Source organism: Patiria miniata, unplaced genomic scaffold (assembly GCF_015706575.1).
Source record: "Patiria miniata isolate m_02_andy unplaced genomic scaffold, ASM1570657v1 HiC_scaffold_5, whole genome shotgun sequence".
In the NCBI taxonomy this organism is placed as follows: Eukaryota; Metazoa; Echinodermata; class Asteroidea; order Valvatida; family Asterinidae; genus Patiria; species Patiria miniata.
The window spans coordinates 11,992,225-12,013,523 of NW_024037072.1; the positions used below are offsets into that span (position 1 = coordinate 11,992,225).

The 21,299-nt window shown below is 42.1% G+C and overlaps 1 protein-coding gene across 2 annotated transcripts in view; it reads left to right on the forward strand.

Moving 5' to 3' along the window:
• Nucleotides 1–302: 302 nt before the first annotated feature.
• Nucleotides 303–21,299, forward strand: part of LOC119740390 (repulsive guidance molecule A-like) — a 32,095-nt gene continuing 11,098 nt past the window's right edge. Inside the window, exon 1 of one of the 2 annotated variants that reach the window (XM_038215670.1) lies at nucleotides 303–731. In XM_038215670.1, the coding sequence (XP_038071598.1) occupies nucleotides 718–731 (14 nt within the window). In that variant the 5' untranslated portion in view covers nucleotides 303–717. Of the gene's footprint in view, nucleotides 732–21,037; nucleotides 21,294–21,299 lie in introns of those variants that run through there. The other variant, XM_038215671.1, reaches the window with a different exon arrangement.

A 21,299-nucleotide genomic window follows, 5' to 3' on the forward strand; every position in this document is an offset into this window, starting at 1 on the left:
AGGAATACCTCAATTCATAAATCATAACCAGCGAATATCAATGATTAATGAGGGACCGACTTCCCTTCAGTACTCTGTACCCAGCCATGCAAAGGGCTCAGGGTTTAGGGGATGGAGGGAACAGAAAAAAAACCTCCAGCACCGCGTGCAGACAGATTAATATGGCTTGTGACATAGCAATAAGCACACCTGCATGCGCCAAACGCCACCCCTTTAGGTGTGAATGGAACGCGCTTTGTGTACACAGCGCACCAACGTGATCGAATCGGAGTGACTGTGTTGTTGAGCCACTTCGCTTTGCTCCCCAATTCAAAGTCCATTCTTAGCAGCGCAGGAACGGGCACAACAACCCACACCACAATATACAGTCACCGCAAAACTGGCTGATCACGCACACCAAAGAATAGACGCTGGCAAGACGGTGTACCTCCAACTGCTGAAACATCCCTTGCTGGTTTTACTCATTTATCACTAGTTCCGTCTACACAACTTGATAACTGCAGTAATATTTTGAGACTACGACATCTACTTAACTATATGAGTCTGGATTCAGCCTTGGATTTGTTATACCACCCGATCGACTGCATTAACGCCAACACACCATCGGTGCTGATCGCACGTGGACTTTCACTGGGGTCTGCCTTTGATTTTTCTCCCAGCGCCGCTGTATTTCAGCATCACTGTTTTTTCATGTTTTGGCTACAGGACTGAACGGTTATGGGAAACCATGGGTGAGTTTCAACTTTTCACAGTCATATCAAATATGTTGAAAGTACAACTCGTTTAAAATTTAGATGGGCCCTTTTAAAAAAGAATTTGCAACCTAACAAGATTGTTTGAATGCACCTATATAGTGACAAGTAAAGTGATATGCATGTTGGCTGCAATCAGATTGGTAGATTAAAATGGTATTTTAATTGGCCGTGGACTTTTAAACTTCTGCTGCAGAAGGTAAAATTGGTTGAACCTGTGTAAATGTAGCACCAATTTTTACAATGGTTACTGTGTACTTCACCACGGCATGCCGTCCTCGGCCGTAGTTTTATAGTTGTTTTTAAGGGCAGTCGTGGAGGCTAGGCTATCTAGCGACCCAAGCTGGTTGTTTACCGACTCCGGAATGCCCCCCTTTTTCTGTGGGGCACGGTGCGCCCTTTGTGTCCGCTCCTCTTTCACCAAGCCTGGTCCGAAGAAAACAGCCCACAGCGAAAAACGGGCTGAACAGAGGCCGATGCCCCTGCTTCGGGGCCAACCCCAGCACCCTGGCATCACAAAGTTGGAACTGAACACCCGCTAGGGTTAACACCAGACCGCGAAAAGAAAAGAAAGAAAATCTCGGTTGCTCCAAAAAAAATCTCGGAGGGGTTTTACCTCCAAATGCGCCGCTTTTTTGTCTTGGAGCGATCGCTTTGGCCTAATGTTCTGGTCTTGACAGACGAGTGGTCTTTTAGTTCTTATAAATAATTACTTCACTGACGATATCTTCGTACCCCTTCGGCAACACCTCAGTCCACACAAAACTTGATTGCAAGCCTTGCAAGGTTTTTGATTTTACTGTTTTTACTGACTGGGATATGTTTTCGGTAACATACTTTAATGAGATTTGTGAAGGTCGCTCTTATCATCTGAGGTTTATGACGAGTTTACAATTACATGCGTATACGGATATGTGAATTTGTCATACTTACGCAGTTATGATTTGAGTCGCGGAGAGTAAGAAATCTAACGGAAATTAGAATCGGTTGGTTTTTGGTCATGGTACTGGTACTGGTAGAACTCGCTGTCACTATGTTTGTTTCTGATCTTGGCCGATTTATGTACCCATTTCTGACTGAAGATCATCCAAAAAAAAAATTGGAATCCACCTTGTCTTCGTTTTGTTACCCATTGCTTGTCAACTTGCATTCCAACATGCTTAAAATCTTCGGGGATTATTATCAAGATTTGTCCTCCACGTTGAAGTCATAATAGTAATACTCGAACCAGCCCAGCCGGCTATGTGAGTCGGCTCATGAAACTCCGACAGTTGACTTCACATGTACGTTAGCTGTCACCTCAGTTCGGTTGCCCCATGGGCCCCGCTTCATGTGATCAGCTTTAATCCCGATCCCCTCCCAGTACAGATTTAAGGTCTTACCAAAATGCCAGGACAAGCAAGTTCTCTTCCTCCACAAGGGGCTTGTACTATGATTGAGCACACTTGGGCAGGCTTTAGGCAGTCCGTGGGCTTTCCTGTTGACTATGGGCCTTTCCCGGTGCCATGTATCCCGTAATTCGTAAACTTGAATGTTGCCTGATTCCCCTCTACCAACATTCATGCTGGCTTTCATTGTTCACGCCATAACCAGACAAGCGACACAAATTCAGGCCTTTAGTGTCATGACACGGCTAAACCATGGTTAAGCACTGCTGAACATGGAGCTGGATAATATTATTATTAGAACTTGAATCTTTGCTCAGGGCAGTTTCTACCCTCATGGTGATGTGGAATCATGACAATTGCATTTTCAACTAAGTTGTTGAGCTTGAGAAAATTAATCACAAACCAAGACAAGGATTCAGACTACTGCATTTCAGCACGCAGGGATTTTGGTGTGAGTCAGGGGAACTACAGAACAAAAAAAACCCAGTTTTAATATTCAAATTGTAAAACTCGGAACGCAAGCCTAACGTACGAAACCGTTCTTCAACACTTGAACATTTCTCTTGACTTTAAGTTGTGTGCTTCTTCCGATTGGTTCAGCACTTGTTTCAGATTCCAGACAGAGTGAACATAATTTACGAACATGAAAAAGAAAGAAGGAAAACATAACTGTACGATATTGGACAACATGAGGTGTTCCCCGCAGTGGCTTGCCCGACAAGCATGTCTTCGGTGGGCCACCGTAATTGGCTCCGTCAGCTGGCCTGGTCCATGGTGATAACTTTCGCAGTTTGAGACGGTTTAGTGTCCAGCGCCTGGCCCGCTGTCCCCGTAAATACCACCGAACCCCACGGCGCGGCGTCCTATCAAAAAGCCATTGAAAATGCGTGCGTATATGCGAACCCTTGTCGACAAGAGACGAGCTTGGGATGGAATAAACCTGTGTGGTATCTTCTTTGCAGAGTTCCTGCTGTAAAAACAGAAGTTTGCTTTGCTGTGCTCTCCCTTTAATTACTGGAGTTTTGAACATTTGCTTTGACGTTAACTTTGCTTATGCCAACCGGCGAATTCAGTGTGGCCTGTTTGAATTCTTCCAGCTGAATGGTCTTGTAAATTTATGGGTATTATTACACACCGCGACTTGCTTTTTGTGTAGGTCTAGTTGAAAATCTATTTTAATGGATAAGAAAATGTCAACGACGAAAGCTTCATCTTGTGGGATGCCCTTATGGTCAAAGTCAACGTTGACATGTCGGGCAATAATAACAACTGCTTTGTTGATAAAGATACTGTCCACAAAATAATGTTATTACCCTGGAACATTCGTAAAGACCACGCACAGTTTCCAGACAACCGGACTGAGATATACCAGACTCAAAACCATCGCCTGCACAACATTGAATGTATGCCTAAGTGACATCTCCAGTCACAATGTTTGCAAACGGTGCAGTCCTATTCCGGGGCCCCAACCTGCATCGATATAAGATTATTCAATCCGTGGATCTGTATTTAAGCCATAAGGCCAAGGACATGGCAGTATCAAAGCCCCTGTGTAGTGGAACCTGCGTGTGCGTGCGTGTATCCTCGGCCGTATTATGTGTACACGGAGGCTTCCCAAGGTGTTGTTTTTGGCGGCTCGCACAAATCTAATTAACCTTCCTCAACACAGTACGCTTGAAATGTCACACAAGGTCTCCGTCTATGTTACTTGCCGCGTAGGCGATATCCAAATGGATCTGTACCTACCCATGTTTTCACGTGGGCATATCATACAATGCACACTCCCCCTATTCAGCATAATACCCTTGTATAACTACTTCATATCCAAATCTATATATATATTTTTTTATATACCTCTACTTTTTTTGAATTATCCAACAGTGGTACGACGAGTGTGTGTATACTATAGGGCCTATATGTTGTGATTGCCTAGCCCGCGGGGGGATTTCCATCCATGCGTTGAGGGCAGAGGATGAATTCCGGCCCGCTCGGATGGCTGGGGAACCGCGGGCGGTTTTTTGTCCCCGGCAAAATTGGAGGTGTGAAGCGTGAATAACGGGAATAAAATATGTCGGATGCGCGTTCGTGGGTAGCTACAGCTTTTGATAAACCCGAACTTCAGCCGCTCAGTACATGCTGACTTTGGCTTAATCTGTGAAGTTTCAGGAAAAGCTAAACATGACGTATACAACCCATTGTGAATACCCTCCGGTAATGTGTAGACTCATTTTCTGTGGAAAGCAGTTTTAGGTGAATATAAATATGTAATGACATCCAAAGCATTTGCCCCTGTCGCCTTTATGCACTCGTAGCTTTATGGACCAGTCGGCTTTTCTGGGTATGTAGGCCTATCAATGCATCCACAAATTTTACCCAAGAGAATCAAGAATAATCATCACGTATAAGTATGTCTGATCTCGGACCCCTTGGCCATCTGGTCCTGCATTATTCACCCTCTGTTCTGTCTCCTTTCCTCAAAAGTTTGTATCGTAAACGCTTAAATACTCCAGAAGCTCACCTAGCTTGCTGTGAACTTGGAACAGTCATAATAAGATAAAACATTCATCTGCACAAGGTTCCCCATCCGTTCATTGATGATTCATAGTTTCATGGGCACATCAACACTCTTGCCACATCCAGTCTTGCATCTCTTCTCTCACCGATGCATGTTTCGAGCCGTCTGTCAAATCCTGCAAGGCCACTGAAAAACACAAATATCAATACTCAACCGCCGAGTATCAGTTCTATGAGACTGATGCAACTGCCATCACAGTTTTTATTTGAAACAAAAATTGTAAACTTTGGATGATTTTTCCAGAAGGCCCTGAAATAATCACCCAGCCCCACCCAACTCAGCTAAACCCACCCATCCCTGAAAATCACAAGATGGCTCCGACCTTTTTCATCTTTCGGAGAAATCGGCTTATCAGGTCAGGTTTTGTCAATGCGTAAAAGTTTCTGTTTTGGTTTTACGGCGTGGCTCTGGCTTCTGACGGGGCGATTGGCACGCTTTATGGGGTGGTTACGACACGGTTCCCGGTCCCGTGGCTCCTCCGCGAGACATTTATGCCCCTCTCAAGGCTTTCTTCTAGCAAAGATTCCTGTCCTGGACGATCCCCCGGCCTTGGAAAGAATAACACTGATTGCCAAGCACCCTGAAACGATGGCTGTTAAAACGGCCAAAGTCTTACGACGAAAAGCTGGTCAGCAACAATGTGCCAGGAATTCACAATCAGGCACGCTCGCAAGACGTAGTTTGAAACGGAAGACCCAACGGACGAAAACAATGTGTAACATATGGTATTCGCGGTGTTTGACTCCACTGTAGTCCCTGCGGGGAAATATTGTAATTGAAATCCTCCCTCTCTGTTTGCTCCGTGACATCCCTCTTTCCATCTTAGAAGTTGTGATTTTTGACTGAGAGATTGTTTAGTGCTAAGCATAATCAAGTGAAAACCAGTTACACTCATATTTACACCCAATGCAGTTTTGGCTGGTAATCTGTTTTTGCTAAGCATAATCAAGTAAGAACCAGTTACACTCATACACCCAATGCAGTTTTGGCTGGTAACCTGTATTTTGCTAAGCATAATCAAGTGAGAACCGTTTACACTCGTATATACACCCAAACTGGTTTTTGCTAAGCAGATATTTTCGGTGCTTAGCAAATTTCCGTGCCTATTCCCCAGGTGGACGCCATAAGTGTCACTGTACTTTTACACCATCAATGAATTCGATGGTATTGACATTGAACAAGTGCCAACGGCCCTGTACGTGTGTGACCATGCACAGTCCTGGTGATGGTGTCCTGGTTGAGCATGATGATAAATTGCACACGGTCGATGACCGTTTACTCTTGACCTACGTACATTCATATCCATATTGAGGAACAGCTGATAACCCATTTACCGAGTTTGCATGGGCTCTGTTCTGCGCTTGCACACGGCATCATGACGCATGTGGTATAGATGAAGCATTTTCCTGTAACTTTCTTTTTATTTAAAGCTTCATAACCCGTGCTCTTCAAAAATTGATTGCTTTTTTTCAATTTGTATGTCAGGTTTTTACGGAAAAAAGTACTTCATTCGGATTTCGAGTTGAACTCGAAGCGAAAGTAGCACTGGCCGGGAACGCATTTTTAATGTATTTCTTTTAATATTGGCCCACTCTACCCATTAGATCATGCACATATTCGATCAATTTTTGAACCACTTTAATTTAAGAAGTTCCAATGCTGGTCATTGTTTCCATCGACGCACAATCAGTACTCACTTGTCGCTCCTTATATTTTCATTATGCCTGTAATGTCGAAACGACGTCACTGAGTGTCGTGAGCGTTAAAATTGTCCGTAAATCTGTGTCAAAATGAGTTTATGTTTCCCCTCTATGTGAGGTCGCGCTTTTGAGTAGTCATATGACAACGCTAATGTGGTCAGTAAATCTCTTCTCTAATATCATGCATCGACACAATGCAACATAATTGTGTGTTTTTACTCTATAACCCAGTTTCAATCCATTGGAGTCCCATTTCGGGCTAACAGAGAACATCAAAGTATTTTAAAATCCAGCTTTTTTGGCCCAGGTTGATAGAAGAGGTCTGATATGCATAGTGACGTGTGATATTCGATCGGTTTTTCGTTGTCCAACACACTTTTAACTTGATTATCGAGCGCGAGGTTTATTTGCTCAAAAGTACACCGCACATGCCTCGGAGCTTCAAAAGATGAGAATGAATTTTGTTGGCTATTGAGTAATTTTTACACCGGCTCGAGTGGTTATTTTTAGAGCACACACACACACGCATACCAGGAGTATGCCAGGTTCACTCTGCCAAGCTAATATCTCGGCCGGGAAACACGCTCTGAAGTCGGGCTGAAGTCCAAAGTAATCGGGAGGGCCAAAAATGTGTCAATTTATTATGATTACAACCACCTTGCCGCGGCATCACATCCCAATGATCGTGTGTAATAATGAGCAAAGTTCAGCCCGCTGAGCTTGAGCGTGAAAATTGTGACCACCAGCAGCGCCGAAGGTATTCGCGTCTATTCAAGAGACGGCCCTCAATATCGGCCTATATAACGCCGTGGACCGTGTGATGTAGGGCATGATGACATGCCTGTGCACACTTTGATTAATTACCGTTCTAATTTAATGTGGTCTTCACACGCGACTGATTGCACACCTGAATCACACCTTTTTTCATCTTATTTCATAGTACAGATCTATCTATGTAGTACCGTTCACCTCGCTAACTTTGACATAATAGCGACATTATCTGTTGACTCATTCCGTGTGAAGCATGTTGTACTGGTGTCCAATACTCAGTAACTTGTTTTTGACAAACAAAACGTTCCAGCATTGCAAGCTGGCTGGCAATTGAAATGGAAGTCACGATCGCTGGTACTCTTGTCGTCTCGGTATCCAATCAGCAAATGTGATTGTTTGTATTAGAACAAGTTATTTTGTACGACCTGCCAAAGCAAATACATTCCTTAAAGAAACCGACTTAAAAAAAGTCATCATGCCCTGTATTAATGGTAGACGTTATATTATGGGAGAGATACTAGGAGCAAGACTTTTAAATGAAACTTGCCTTTTAGCAAGACGGGTCAGTGTTGACTCTGCTCCGCGGGGCCGGGATAAAGAAACAATGTTCCATTTTACTCCACTTATATCGATCGCTGTATGGGTGGGTGTTCAAACAGTAGCGTAACAGGCAATAAACAGCGCTTTTATAGAATCGGGCTACTGACAAAAAGGCTTGGACAAAAGAAATAGCGGGAAGCAGAACAAGACATTTAACCGTCTCACACGCATTTAATGGATGCTGTGTACATGAAGATACGCGTACATTTAAAATTTATTAATAAGTATGCTATACTTTTTCATCTTGGCAAAAAAACCCCCAAAACATAGACCCGTTATGTGCTTGTCATCAGGTTTTTGACTGTCAGTGTCTATGAAGTTACCGTAGACACTCTGATTGTTGGATAATGTGTGCTTATGAATAACGTACCACTTTTAATTCTCCCTCAAAGGTTAAATTTGGACCATCATTTGTTGCCGTGTACGCAAAGGGACTGGTAATTTTCACGTCTGTGTTGGGTATCATGAATATACACTGATTGTTGAGTAATAAGGTTTGGTATAGCCAAGGAGGTAACAGACAGTATAATGCCAACCGTGTATCGTCCATGAAGCTATAGCTCCATCGCCACTGCATTCCAACAGCTATCGGGAAGGACTTTCGCCAACAAATTGATTGTTAACCGCAGTCGCCAAATTACAAGCGACTCAGCTTTAGAAGTTCTCTTTTTTATTGCCTCATTTTGTCTACTGCTTGGGTAACCTTCAGCGGCCGGACCCGCTAGGTGTAGGGCCGGGACAGAGTGCACGAAAGAAGGGGAACTCGTTGTTGAGAAGACCCGCTGATATCACCTGAACAAAGAGACGCCGCCCGTAGCCAGAGGGTAGGCTGTCTCATCACCTGGGACTTTCATTAGATCAAAGAGCAAGGAAATTGTCTGCCCAATCGAGATGTGAAGCCATGTTCTCGCCAGTACTTTGGGTTCTATAATAACAGTTATAATGCTGCTTCATTGAATACGGCACCAAAACTATGTACAGTTGACTCTCGTTAGTACAAACTCTGTTAATACAAAATTCTGGTTATAACAAACATAAAGCCTTGGTCCCGACTGTGCATTTATATGCACAATGAATGGGACTGGTGTTCCTCTTAGTCTTAATACAAAATTCTGATATAACAAACAATTTGGCTAGGTCTGAACGAGTTTGTTATAACGAGACTCGACTGTACACGGTTTTTTACTTGTCTATGTTGCTGACACTGTTTCTGTTGTCTGTTTTGCCATTTGGTACCTTCATGTGACTGGTTGTCCGTGTTTTATAATCAACAATTCATGCCACAATAACTCGGTTTATTAATAGTCTATAAATAGAGGTCGTTCCATCACCCCCATTCTCCAATATTGATAAAAAATAACACGATCATTTTGATTGGAAAGCGCTCCAAATGGCACTTTGCAGATATTATATTTCATCGCTCTAATTAATCGCTGCGTGACGACTGTATTAAACTGTTGATTTTATGAGTCTGATCTAGCAGGCAGGCCGTCCTCTCCCAAGCATTATATTCATTATAGGAAACATAAAAACCCGCACGGCTCGGTTCGTTCCGCACGGATGCCCACCGAATCAAGGATGCGTGAAACTGCATTTTTTCTTTCTTCGAACCGTCTGTATTTAACCGGCTGCCGTAATAAAGTTTTCAGCTATTTACATGGATTACCAATTTACCATTGAATCCACTTTGCGCACGTTCTATGATTGATTTAGCGCCGTGGTTTAATGTCATCGCTTGAATGCCTGCGTTTTTCACCGTAGTCATTAGCGAAAAACAGGACTGTAAATCTTCTCAGTGATAGTTGATGACGACGTCGCATTTTTCTCTGTGTGGGTTGAAAACACGCCGCACTGCGGCCAGTTATTTTGTTTTCGGTTCCCATCGATTGTAATTGATTTATAATTTGCCAAAGCGGAATGTTAGTCGTGGAAAGTGAACCACATTTTCATTTTTGGTTTATCCCATTGCGATAGCCCAAAATAAGTCTCATTTAATTAACAATATGTACCCTTAAGGAGACCTTTTTTTGTCCTTAGAGAGACAAGGTAGATTAAGGAGACATTTCAATGCCTTATGTAACAACCCCTTTTTAGAGGCAAATTTTTAGTGTCGCCAATAGGCTTGATCGATTGCTCGTGGTCCAAAACATATTAATTGCACCAAAATTTCGTGGTGGTAGGATAAGGTAAAATATCGGGTCGTAATAGTTTGACAACTTTGTCCACAACCCTATGGGAATGTCTCTCTGATGTCCCATTCTGGGTAATAATAATTTATATAAGCATACAAATTATGCCAGTATAATAAGCACTTAATTCGGATCAGTTGCATTTTCATACTGCTTTAGCATTTCGAATACACACAACTGCTGAAAGTGTGTGCACGCTGTAGTCTCATATAGGGTAATATTCATGGCAGGTGAAGATAGAAATCACAAGGTTTCTCGACAGAATATCAGTGCTGCCGATCCACTAATTTCCACCCACGTACAGTGCGTCAGTTTCTGCGCTTATTTCCTCGCATGTCCAGCAGCACGCTGGAAGGCAGGAAAACATTCTCAGCCTCGCCAGGTGGCCGCGTTTAGAGGAAGAATCCGCCAAGCGTGAAATGTTATCTCTTTTGGTAATTTCTCTCCTTCGAGATCGTGAAAGCAATACCGCTAGATTCCCCAATTGTCACATTTTATAAATTGGAAGAAAAAAAAAACTTGATTACGCCACACATCTCACGCAGCGCTAATGAGGATTATTTTAGAACTGAAGCCTTATTCTATTGCGATGAATTTATTATTCAATTATTACAGTTTACACTTCAATGACTGAACAGTCTTTTTTCTCTGTTTTAGCCACTGATCATTCCTCACTAGACACTACCTTCGCAAACTAAAGAAAGCAGCAGTTTTTATTAGTTAATCTTGGTGGAAAATATTGTATCACTCTTGTACCATGCTTCATTGCTTCGATGTATTATACAGTAATGAATTCGTCCCTCGTACAAGAGTCCATCCGATCCAACTGCAAGTATATTTGCATTATATTAACCAATCGTGCATGTGGCAAAAATCCCAGCCAATAGTAGACTACCGTTTGAAATATATTCACGGACAGGTTGATGAAACTGTTTGTGATTGGATCACGCGCGAATTACGCGCTAGTGACAAACTGCGCGTACTTAATGCCCCCCGCCACGCCAATCAATAACTTTGACGGCTTTACTTCCGATGGTATGCCAAAGAAATCAAGTGCTCAATTCCAAAAAATAACACCTACAAAAATACGACGAAATGGGATTACCACTAAACGAGAATGTGCGAACGGGGAAAAATATTTGGCGAATTACTCACGAAGGCAGAGTGGAATCCGCATGTTTCCGGGTGTTGATTGGGTAAATTGACAAGAATTTGGCAGATATTTTTGTGTGTGACGTACACAATTCACCTCAATTTCGCTTCATTTGTATGATGTTATTTTGGTCTTTATTGCTAAAGTGAACCTTACATGCCAGGGCTACTTTTCTTATCTAGAATTACGCCAGTTTCCCATGTTAAGAATACATAATCGCAATTTGAGGAATTCGTCTGTCACTCGGCTATTGTGAAAGAATACACCCGCACGCTGAGTGAATGATGAAGAACTGCTAGCAGATTGGTGTGTGAGTCATTCGGTACTGTTGAAATGTGCCGTTGCTTTCTCGCGTTACCAATCGAGCTTTTATGGTAAACACTAGTTACCATAAATTTGTCCCCGGTAATTTGGCCGTAATAAAAGGGCTCATTCCCCGTTGGCCAGTGTACTTTGATGTTGCCGCTGCAGGTGACTTGAGTTTAATGGCAGTGACCATGTTAATGCGCAGCATGGTTTAATTGACTTTTTAGCGTGTATCAGTGGTATTTCTCACCTCGGGTAACCTGCTTTTGTTTGATCAAAGGGATGTGTTACCCTTGACATGTTTACCAAAGCTAGGGCCTATCTCTAAGCAGGCATCATAAAACATTGTATGGTGCCGATCAACCTGTGCAATTGAACTAGTCAACTAGTCAAACGCTTGTGGTATTTGGCCCGCGTGCCTACAGCTTTCCAAACGTAATATTAAACATGGACTGCTAGTTAAAATATATTTTGTTCCTTGATCTGATTATGTGAAACATTACACGATTGCATGTACGTGAACACAAAATATCACCAGAACCCCACCATTTTGGATTTAGGCAAGCAGCGTTCTGTATAGCTGGCTGGTAATATTCGGTTTCGATAAAATGTGACGGGTATTAGTATTGTGAACAAGTAAACTTCCATTTGCTACTTCACTCTATGTTTAAGTGGGCTTACCGTGACCATCTCATAGAAGAAGAATGCACTCAAAAGTCTCTGTACTCGGACTTTCGTGGAAGAAAATGCTCTTAATTGTTGTTCTACATTGTCACAACAAAGTCCCATTGTCCATTTCGCTAAAGAGTATTTGCTGCACCTGTTTTGCACGATGGCATTGGTCACTCAAGGTTTTGACTGCACGGTACACACCTTAAGTGCTTTCAAACATGGCGACTGGGGCCCTTCATGTTTGCAGAGCCCTGTTCCAGTGTTTGCTTCTCGGCTATTTGTAAATGGAACAGGGAAAAGAAGGAATAGTGACCGAGGTTGCGGGGAATGTTAGGTGCATGTAAGAAGGTTTGATTATTGTAGCGGTTTGGCTATAAAAGCAGCTCGCTTTGCGCACAAATTCCAACTAAATAGCTGAAGCAGGCCGTACCAACATAACGATTGGGTCGTTCGGAAGAGTTTACACAAATAGATCAGAAAAGAATCGCCGATGAAACCATTTTAGGTTGATTTGTATAGTAAAACTTTTCCTCCCTACACAACTTCCTCGATTCCTGCATATAATGTACTACATATGTGCACATGTAGCAGGCAATTGGGCATAGTTAGTCGAGTTAATGGTGATCTGAAAGTGCGCCCTCTGTTGAAAATAAGCAATTGCTGGAATCTGATGAATGGTCAAACGAGGGCGCCTTCGAAAGGAGTGGAATGACCTATGTGAATCTCTTCCACCGAGGCAAGGCTGCTTCTGATCAGAACGCAGATTTTGATGCGATCTTAAGCTTTGAATATAAGAACTGCGTCATTTTGAAAATTTATGGATGCCTAGTTAAATCACATATTTCTTGCTCACTTCAAGAGTGTGTTTGTCACCACGTTTAGATTTCTCGTTAGAAGTTTTTTACAGTTGTGTGCACAGTCGTCTCGGTCGACTTCAAAGAATAACTCTCTTTACTAGATGTAAATTTGAACAGATCTAATCATAACTAGTAACATTCTTCCTTGCGTATCCCGCTGTTTAACATTCTTGTTGTTCACACTCGCACAAATTCCATCAACGCCATTCCGGCATGACTGCGCTCGATCGAGTGAAATAACATTCAATCAGCCGAGCCTTTTTTACATGAGCTTGTGCAGAACATGCTGTACCGGTTATGAAAACATGGCATTTGACCCCAAGCGGTTTCTTCGTGCTGTTGCCATGGTTCGGATAGCCCTGGTGGCGGCAATGGGTACAGAAATACCTAGCAAGTCGCATGATGGTATTTTATTCCATAGAACGCGGATACAGAGCTGAGGTTGAAAGGAGTGTTTTTTACAATTACAGTGAGAGCAGTGCGCGTTTCCATTTTGGCCATGCTATAAATTTAGGGTTCAAAGTGTGACATGTTTTCCAGTCCCTGTTACCTCTAGCTCTGTAGATGTTTAATTTGCCATTCAAGTTTCATTAAGAATGACTTCAAAACGCATTATGTTGGGTTGGTAGCTTGCTTCGTACGGTCTTGGGAAAGACGGCATTGAGGAACACTGCAAACTTTGTGTTTATCAATTAAACACTTTCTTGCCGTCACTTTGTAAAATTGATGAAAAGTGTGTAATGTATCAAGTGAACATTGATGTTTAGGATAGCTTTTAAATATGTTCACAAATAGCAAGATTGTGTTTAAATTGCTAAAAACAGTTTTTGCAGTGAATGCATCCATATAACTTACAAAGGGACAGGAAAAAAAATGAACCCCAAATTGATATAGAATGTCCCACTTCCACTGTCCATTAAAAAGCGCACCTATATAGGCTGCTATTATCAGGCTCCGTGAGTCTGAGTGTTGTAGTTTAGCCGTTGTAGTTTGGCCTGAACTGACGCGGATTTCATGACACTGCTTAGCAGAGAACATGCATCCTGTGACATTTTAGCTGGTGACCCATTTTTGCTAAGCACATATTTTTCTGCGCCGTTTAGCGAATTTCAGTGCAACTAAGTTCAAGGAATGGGCCCCTGGAATCGACCACGCACAAGTTAAGTTTCTAGTTCCTCGTTTCGTGCTGTTGTGACCAGGATGGGAAACACATTCACGGACATCAGAGTGTTTGACCATGGTTTGATCAAACATACATCTGCCACTTCAAAATAAAATTGATTTCTTTTCGAGTATTTCTCAGTCTCGTTTCGAGTGCCATCAATCAGCCACTTGTCGTGAGTAATTGTATCCCTCTCCTTTCATTTTCTAAACCACGTCCTTTAAAATAGAAAGATATCAAATTATATTCTTTAACTTGAGTTGTGCAGTTTTGAGTCAAGAAAAATACTTTACAAATTTTTAATATTTGGCTCAAGCGCTTCATTCTGACGTGGACTTCTGCGGCGAGCTTCAAATTACAATTCAAACTGGATCTGCGTAGTTTTGAAATACCAAGAGTATCGTTCCAACTTCCAACTCCCTACATTCGAAGACAGAATCGTTGCTGGAGGGACTGGGAACCAGTTTACCAAGGGTACACCTGCGCACGCAGTACACTGTACATGTAGTTCATTTTCATAATCCGATAGAATTTGCCCGCGCGTCCCCCGTGTGTACGTCAACGAATTTTTATTGTACAGTCGGAGAGTGAGAGAGATCGAGTTGATGTTATGTTTCATTTCAATATCTCTATATTTATCATCGCCTCAGACGCACAACACTTGAACTCTGTGGCATGGCCAGGGGCAAGGCCTGGACAAGTCTCCCCTCTCTCGACGTGCTGACAACTTGATCCTCGCGCTAAAACCCCAGATTGATTTTAATGACTCCGTCACGAAAAGTTGGCGCGAAACTAAACTTGAGGGGGTGGGACAGAGGAGTTACCGACTGTGCTACTCACGTGCACTGTTATTGTGATCATGTTTTGGATTGGGTAAATAAAACCTGCAAAATAAATCAGTGACATCAATTGTAAATGGCAAATTCTTTGGTGATTGCGAATGCAGTTAATGATCCGAAGTCAGGTAAATTTGGGGCAAGCGCAAAACATATATATAGAGGGAAAGTACTGGGGAACGCATTTGGGTGCTAATTATAATACATGTAGGCCTAGTAGGAACTGTACTTTTTAATGTAAAGTTACGAGTGTATATCGAAAATCCCATATCTGTTACATGTACTTCCTCATTATTAGGATATCAAACAGGACACAATAACATTCTGCATCGTTTGGATAGAATCATTTTATTGTTTTGATATAATGATTGTGAACTTGAAAATTGTACAAAACTACATAATCAGTACAAGTACAGAAGATATATATAAGGCCTGGGAGTGTAAGGGAGCGGCTGCTCTTGTTCAGCGATAGGCCTATGAGGAACTGTTGGGTTGCGAACCAAACAAGTTTCGAAACGGTGAATCATCGAGGAACAACTTGCTACTGAATGGCCTCAAGCTCTGCATAGAGTGAATGCACTTTGAGGCGCGCGTGTCTGGTGTTATGCGCGAATTCACATTATCTTGAATGTTGGGGTCAATATCATTCAGCTTTGCATTGTACCAAAACCTAACTGCACTGCACCGTAAGATCATACAAGGGGACTTGTGGTTAGCATGGCCGGAGGTTAGTAAAATCTCTAATAAAATTTCTCATTCCAAAAACAAAACGCCCGTGCCTATAGAAATGAATGGTTCTCTTATTTCTTTGTTCACTTAAATATTGAATAATTCTGCGACCTGAATTTTTCGAAATAGAAATAATTAGAAATGAAAATGTTTTTTTTTTTTATAAACATGATACAAAATATGTAAATGCTGCCCTTGAAGTCGACTGCTTCTTGCCACTTTCTGCCTGTCATTACCGTTCCAGAGGGGAACCTGAGTCTTTAGGGACATGGTATGTTACATTGATCGTTCAATACGCATTCCCACCGGCAAATCAACAGACACCCATTTCTTTGTTGAAATGGTACGTTATTTGTATTAAAGCTTTTCAAACATTCCTTATCGGTGTTTTGGTGCATGTTCCTGCATCAAAGTTCGCACCTGGACTCGCCGATATCTTTGTTATCGACAGTGTTTGGTCAACAAGGACGGCGCAAATTCGTCAGCACTGATATCATCGATAAATAGTTCAAACGTTGAAAGAAATAAGGAACAAACGATGTAAGAATATCATTTGAAAGAATATCATTCACTGTTCAGCTATACATGCGATTTTTGTTTTCCCCCTAGTTTTTTTGGGAAGTAAAATGATTTCAACCGAACGCAGGAGTATTGAACTGTGGTTATGTAGTCACATGAAGTTTCGTACCTTTCTAGCTAACTGGGAGACGTTTTACGTAGGCTTATCGTTTTGATATTTTAGTGTCCCCACTCCACAGCTACAATAGAAACACAATTATTATTATTCGAATAGTTGGTATGCAGCTATGTACGGAACATGACTACGTACCGGATTAGCTATGAGCACTACACTCAAGTAAGTTAAAATTCTGAAATATTTTGGCCGTTCTGAATATTTTTTCGTTCATGTCTTATTGCATTTGTTAGTCCTCCACAACTTGGATGATAGCAACTAAATTGTACAAGACTTGTTTTTTTTTTCAGTGCTGTTTCATGGCAGCATGTGTCGTAAGACAGGCGCGAGAACACAAGCCGGGGCACCACACTGCGACCCGTATCGCCTGCAGAGACAACTGTTCGTAACATGACCCAGCGCCGCGTCCGTGTACGTCCAAGCTGACATTATCCAATGCTGCGCGTGTCGTTCACCCCCAATATCAACCCAAAGGGCACATTCAGTCTACGACATAAACTCCTCTACACAGCTACTGTTATAATTGTTTCCACAAACCCATGCCCAAGTTTACGTAGCTGTTCAGCAGAAAATATTGCTTGACAAATTTCAAAAACCATCTGCATGGGAACCAGTCAAATGCAATACACGTCCGTGACATATTGGCTGGTAATCTATTTCTGCTGAGCAAATGATTGTGCACGCTCAGCACATTTCTAGTGCTGTAAGTATGTTTCGTGACTTTCTGATTGATTCCAAGAGCGGTTTCGTATAATGCTTTATAAACGTGTCCAGTGGCTTTGGTGGTTTACGGTCGAGGGATGGAGATTGAAACGAAGTATCAAGTTATGTTTCCTCTCGATAGCTTGTCATGTATGTTAATACCTCGGCATCAAGAGCTGTTTTTTTTTTACATAATATTTCTTGGCCCCCCCCCCAACTTAGCCTAGCCTGATATCTGAATAATATAATCTTTAAGTATAGAAGTTTGGGGAGTGCAACATTTGCATTATGGATTATTCTAGAAGGCTCGCCCAAAAATAGAGAAAATATTTAACACATTCGAAGCTGTACATACAGATACTTCATTCACAGACTGCATATGATAAATGGAGGCTCATTATTGCAGGAACATTAATGTTTGTCGTCTGTCCAATCCTCACAAGAATTCAGAGCGACTGAGATGAAGTCTACCACTATCTCCCCACGTCATGGGTGTGAGGTTTTTTTTCTTTCAAAAAAAATGCTCGCGCTGTCACCATTACCGCTATCATAATGAAATGATATTAATGCACGCATAAACGGATTAGAGCTCCGGGTGAAATATCGCCTGGGGTATGTTTTATCCAATAACTGGTATGCCCGTGTGCTGGGTATAAATAGCCTTGCTCGTGTAGTTTGTGGTTACGGAAAGAATGCTATTTTATTTTGTCAAATTTAAGCGGTATTTTTGTTTTTGGGATTTGAAAACGTGTACAAATCATGAACTTTCTCATTATCCACATGTTTGTGTTTTGATCTAGGAAATCGACATGGCTGCATTTTTTTTCTTTTCAACCTTTGTCGTGTTTTTACAAAATGCTTGAAATTTCAGGGGGAGGAAATACAGTTCCCATTAGGGACTACATCGTGAACCTCATTGTTCCCCCGCAGGAAAAGGAACAGCCCCGCAGCTCCCAGTGACGCATTTCCATTGGGCCTTGCGGGTAAAAAAGCTATGGCGGTTGGTGAAATTTTTAAGAGTGGGCCTGTTATGGCAGCACCTACGCAGAGTTCCAGTAATCGGATTTGAGACTGGGAATTGGTCCGGAGCGAGCAGATCCGGATTTAGAGTTTAGACACCGAATTGAAATGAGGGCCATTGGCTAAAATGGCAGGAATTTCGGCGCTTGAGAGAGAAAGAGATTTTTGTGGACGTTGAAAAGAATTTAGCTTTTTGTTGATCCTATTCAGCTAGATGTGCTAGGAATTATGCTAATATTGTAACTATTTCAAAATGGTGGGGTTTTTTTAGTTCAGTTTGACCTTAGCCAGTCCAATTTTAAAAATTAAGTAACAATCGTTTGTTATATTACTGTATGGCTGCATTTAATTTGTTAATAAATTATCGGTTCTAATTCTTATTGATAAATGGTGGACTGAAGATGATTTTGTTCTTACGATTTGTCAAAGCAATTCAATGCTCGATAACATTAACAATGCAAACAGTTGTACTTCCTGTATTTCCACGAATATACTAGTTGTGCACCAAACCTTTTACACCATTTTGTTCAAACAAACGTTCGTATCCAGGCTTTGTTTGGGGTCATCGAACCGTCCTCCCAGACCACATCTTGTTTAGTCAGTTACGCAACTGGTTTAGCACCAATTAAATCCCCAAAGCTAGCGGGGCATCGTCTGGCAGCCGACCCACAATCCGCCATTGCAAGCTGTGCGTTACGTCACGTCCGTCCCCGAGCCATGGAGCAACGTGCCATGGGACGGGGGGAGACGACTGGGTACCCACCGTATAAACCCCAAGGTGCACCCATGGAGCTCCTTGGAATAACCCGTGCGCGTCTCTGCAGGACTCACCCCTTGCTCTGTCAATCACACGTTGATTGATTGCGACTATTGTGATAACTTGATCGACAAGAAAGCCCATTCTTTCTGTTTGATTATCCTTCCATTGTCCGATTGTTGTTAGTTCAGGCAGGGACAAGAAATCTTACACTCACGCTTCTTAAGTTCTTCTGGAAAAACTGAAGCTTTGTGATGAAGGTTTACTGGATGGTCGAACTATAGGGAAAGTAACACATGGAGCACAATATAAACAAGTCGTCCTTTTTCGTAAATTTGTTTTTCGGGTTTTTTTTCTTACCTTCACTCGTTCTTTGATTGTGACAAATATTCAAAAACCTTTATTTCAGAAAATGTTTTGTTTACAGATTTGCTTGGTGGTTCCCACTTTTCCGTGTATACTTTGAGTTTTGTAAAAACATTCCTCCATGGTAAAAATGAGCACACACCTTTAAAATACGTCTACGACATCAATCGGAGAGTTTCGGGTCTTCCTTCATTTCTGTGAGCACTGGTTTTGAAACTATTACTATGACAAAAGAAAGTCTTTTCAAAAAAAAATCCGCCTTGAAAAGAAATTGTCAGGAAAAACTTGCAGTTCTGTTACTGCTGCTTGTTTCTTGGCCGAGGTCTTATTAGAATGGCTGGTCAGTACTGATTTATGGGCTCTGCATACGTGTCCAGCACCACAATAAAATATGGAACGATTAGATGTGTATGGTTTGTAGATACCAAGGCCTTATTCCCAAGTGGTACGTAAAGGCGTTTCTGCAGTGATGTTATACTAATCACGGACCTTCAGTGCAACAGAAAACGTCTGTCAGGCCCGCCTGTGAATTTCATTCGGCGCGGTGTTGGACTATGATGGATGGCTTGACCTCAAATCGGACATCGCCCATTTGTAACTCGACTGTAGCCATTTGAATTTACAACGCGAATTCGATAGTGTTGACATCCAAAGGCGGGGGGAAATTGATGGGTCTTCTCGATTGTTTGTAAATTATTTATTGATTGCCGATCAAGAGGGGTGTTCCGCACTTGAATTCTCTGTTGTCAGATTCTCAAATTTCGTTGTTTCAGTGATGGAGCACTGATCGTGATTTCTTTAAAGGATGCGGTTGTCAACACGTTATTGTATTTCCTCTGGCTCAGTTTCACATCGTTTTTTTACATCATAAAATACTGCAGCATTTATGATACAAATTTGGATCACAGAACTGTAAAAGTTGTGAAATAATTATTGTCAGCGTGTCTTAAATTTCCAGTACATTATCACACTTCAAAATTGCTTCCTTGTCGTCTCCCAAAATCAACACGATTTTGTCATAAAAAAAGAATAATAGTCGACTTTTAATACCCGATGAAATCCCGTAAAGATAATTATAACAGTATTATGCCTAAGTGGATGTAATAACAGGAGATGCGTGTGCTTTTTCTGCCCATTCCCTCCTATCCTGAACGGCCAATTTTCTAGAAAGTCCCCCATCAATTAGTGCTAAGTGAGCCCACCTGCTGGGACTGTTGGTTGGGCCCATTAGGCTTCACCGTGGATCAAGAAACTCATTTTCCCATGGCATATCGCTGAGCTGTTGATGCAGATGAACTTCCACATGCGTGACTCAGTGTTATTGTTGAACTTGTACGTTTTATCCTTAATTCGACTAAAGCATGACAGAGGATTTTTATTTGAGAGTGTGAATGAAATTTTCTGTAAAGATTTGAACTTGACTAGATGAAAAATAGTCCAATCTCTATGGCACAACCCTCAGAAATTAGAACTTAAGTTAAGTGGGGTTGGAATTGCACGTGTGTCCCTTCTCTATGATGCAACAGAAACAGCAAAACTTGCTTCATTCGTTTTATTTCGTCGCGTCTCATCCGGAAAATAATGATTTTTCAACTGCAATTATTTTCTTTAGAAAGTACATGTAGTACTGGTAGTGTCTTGACATAACCTTCATCAAGCAAAGATCTTGTGATTATTGGATCATGCCGTTCATGTTACACCAAAAGGGTGGTCCACTGGATCGATAACCTCACCAAGGGATTCCTTTGTTATCCCCACTGAACAGCCCCACGGGCTGTGTGCTCTCGCGGGCCGGGCCGGGCCGGGGCAGAACGGGCGTTCACAAGTCACCACTCAGCCGGAGAATGGCGCATTGAGCTGGAAATTTGCACAATTTACCGGGACAAACGCGCCTGATTTCCCATTCACTGGACGCTGATCCTCTGAGAATACGCCAAGCGTTTTTAAGAGTGCACTTGGTATCGGGCGGGGGCTTAACAAGTTGGTTGTTTTGTGCGTGCACACCATAGCTGCTGCGGCGCGGGCAGTAGCCAGTGGAGGTCCAATAGGCGAGAAGCACATACCGTACGG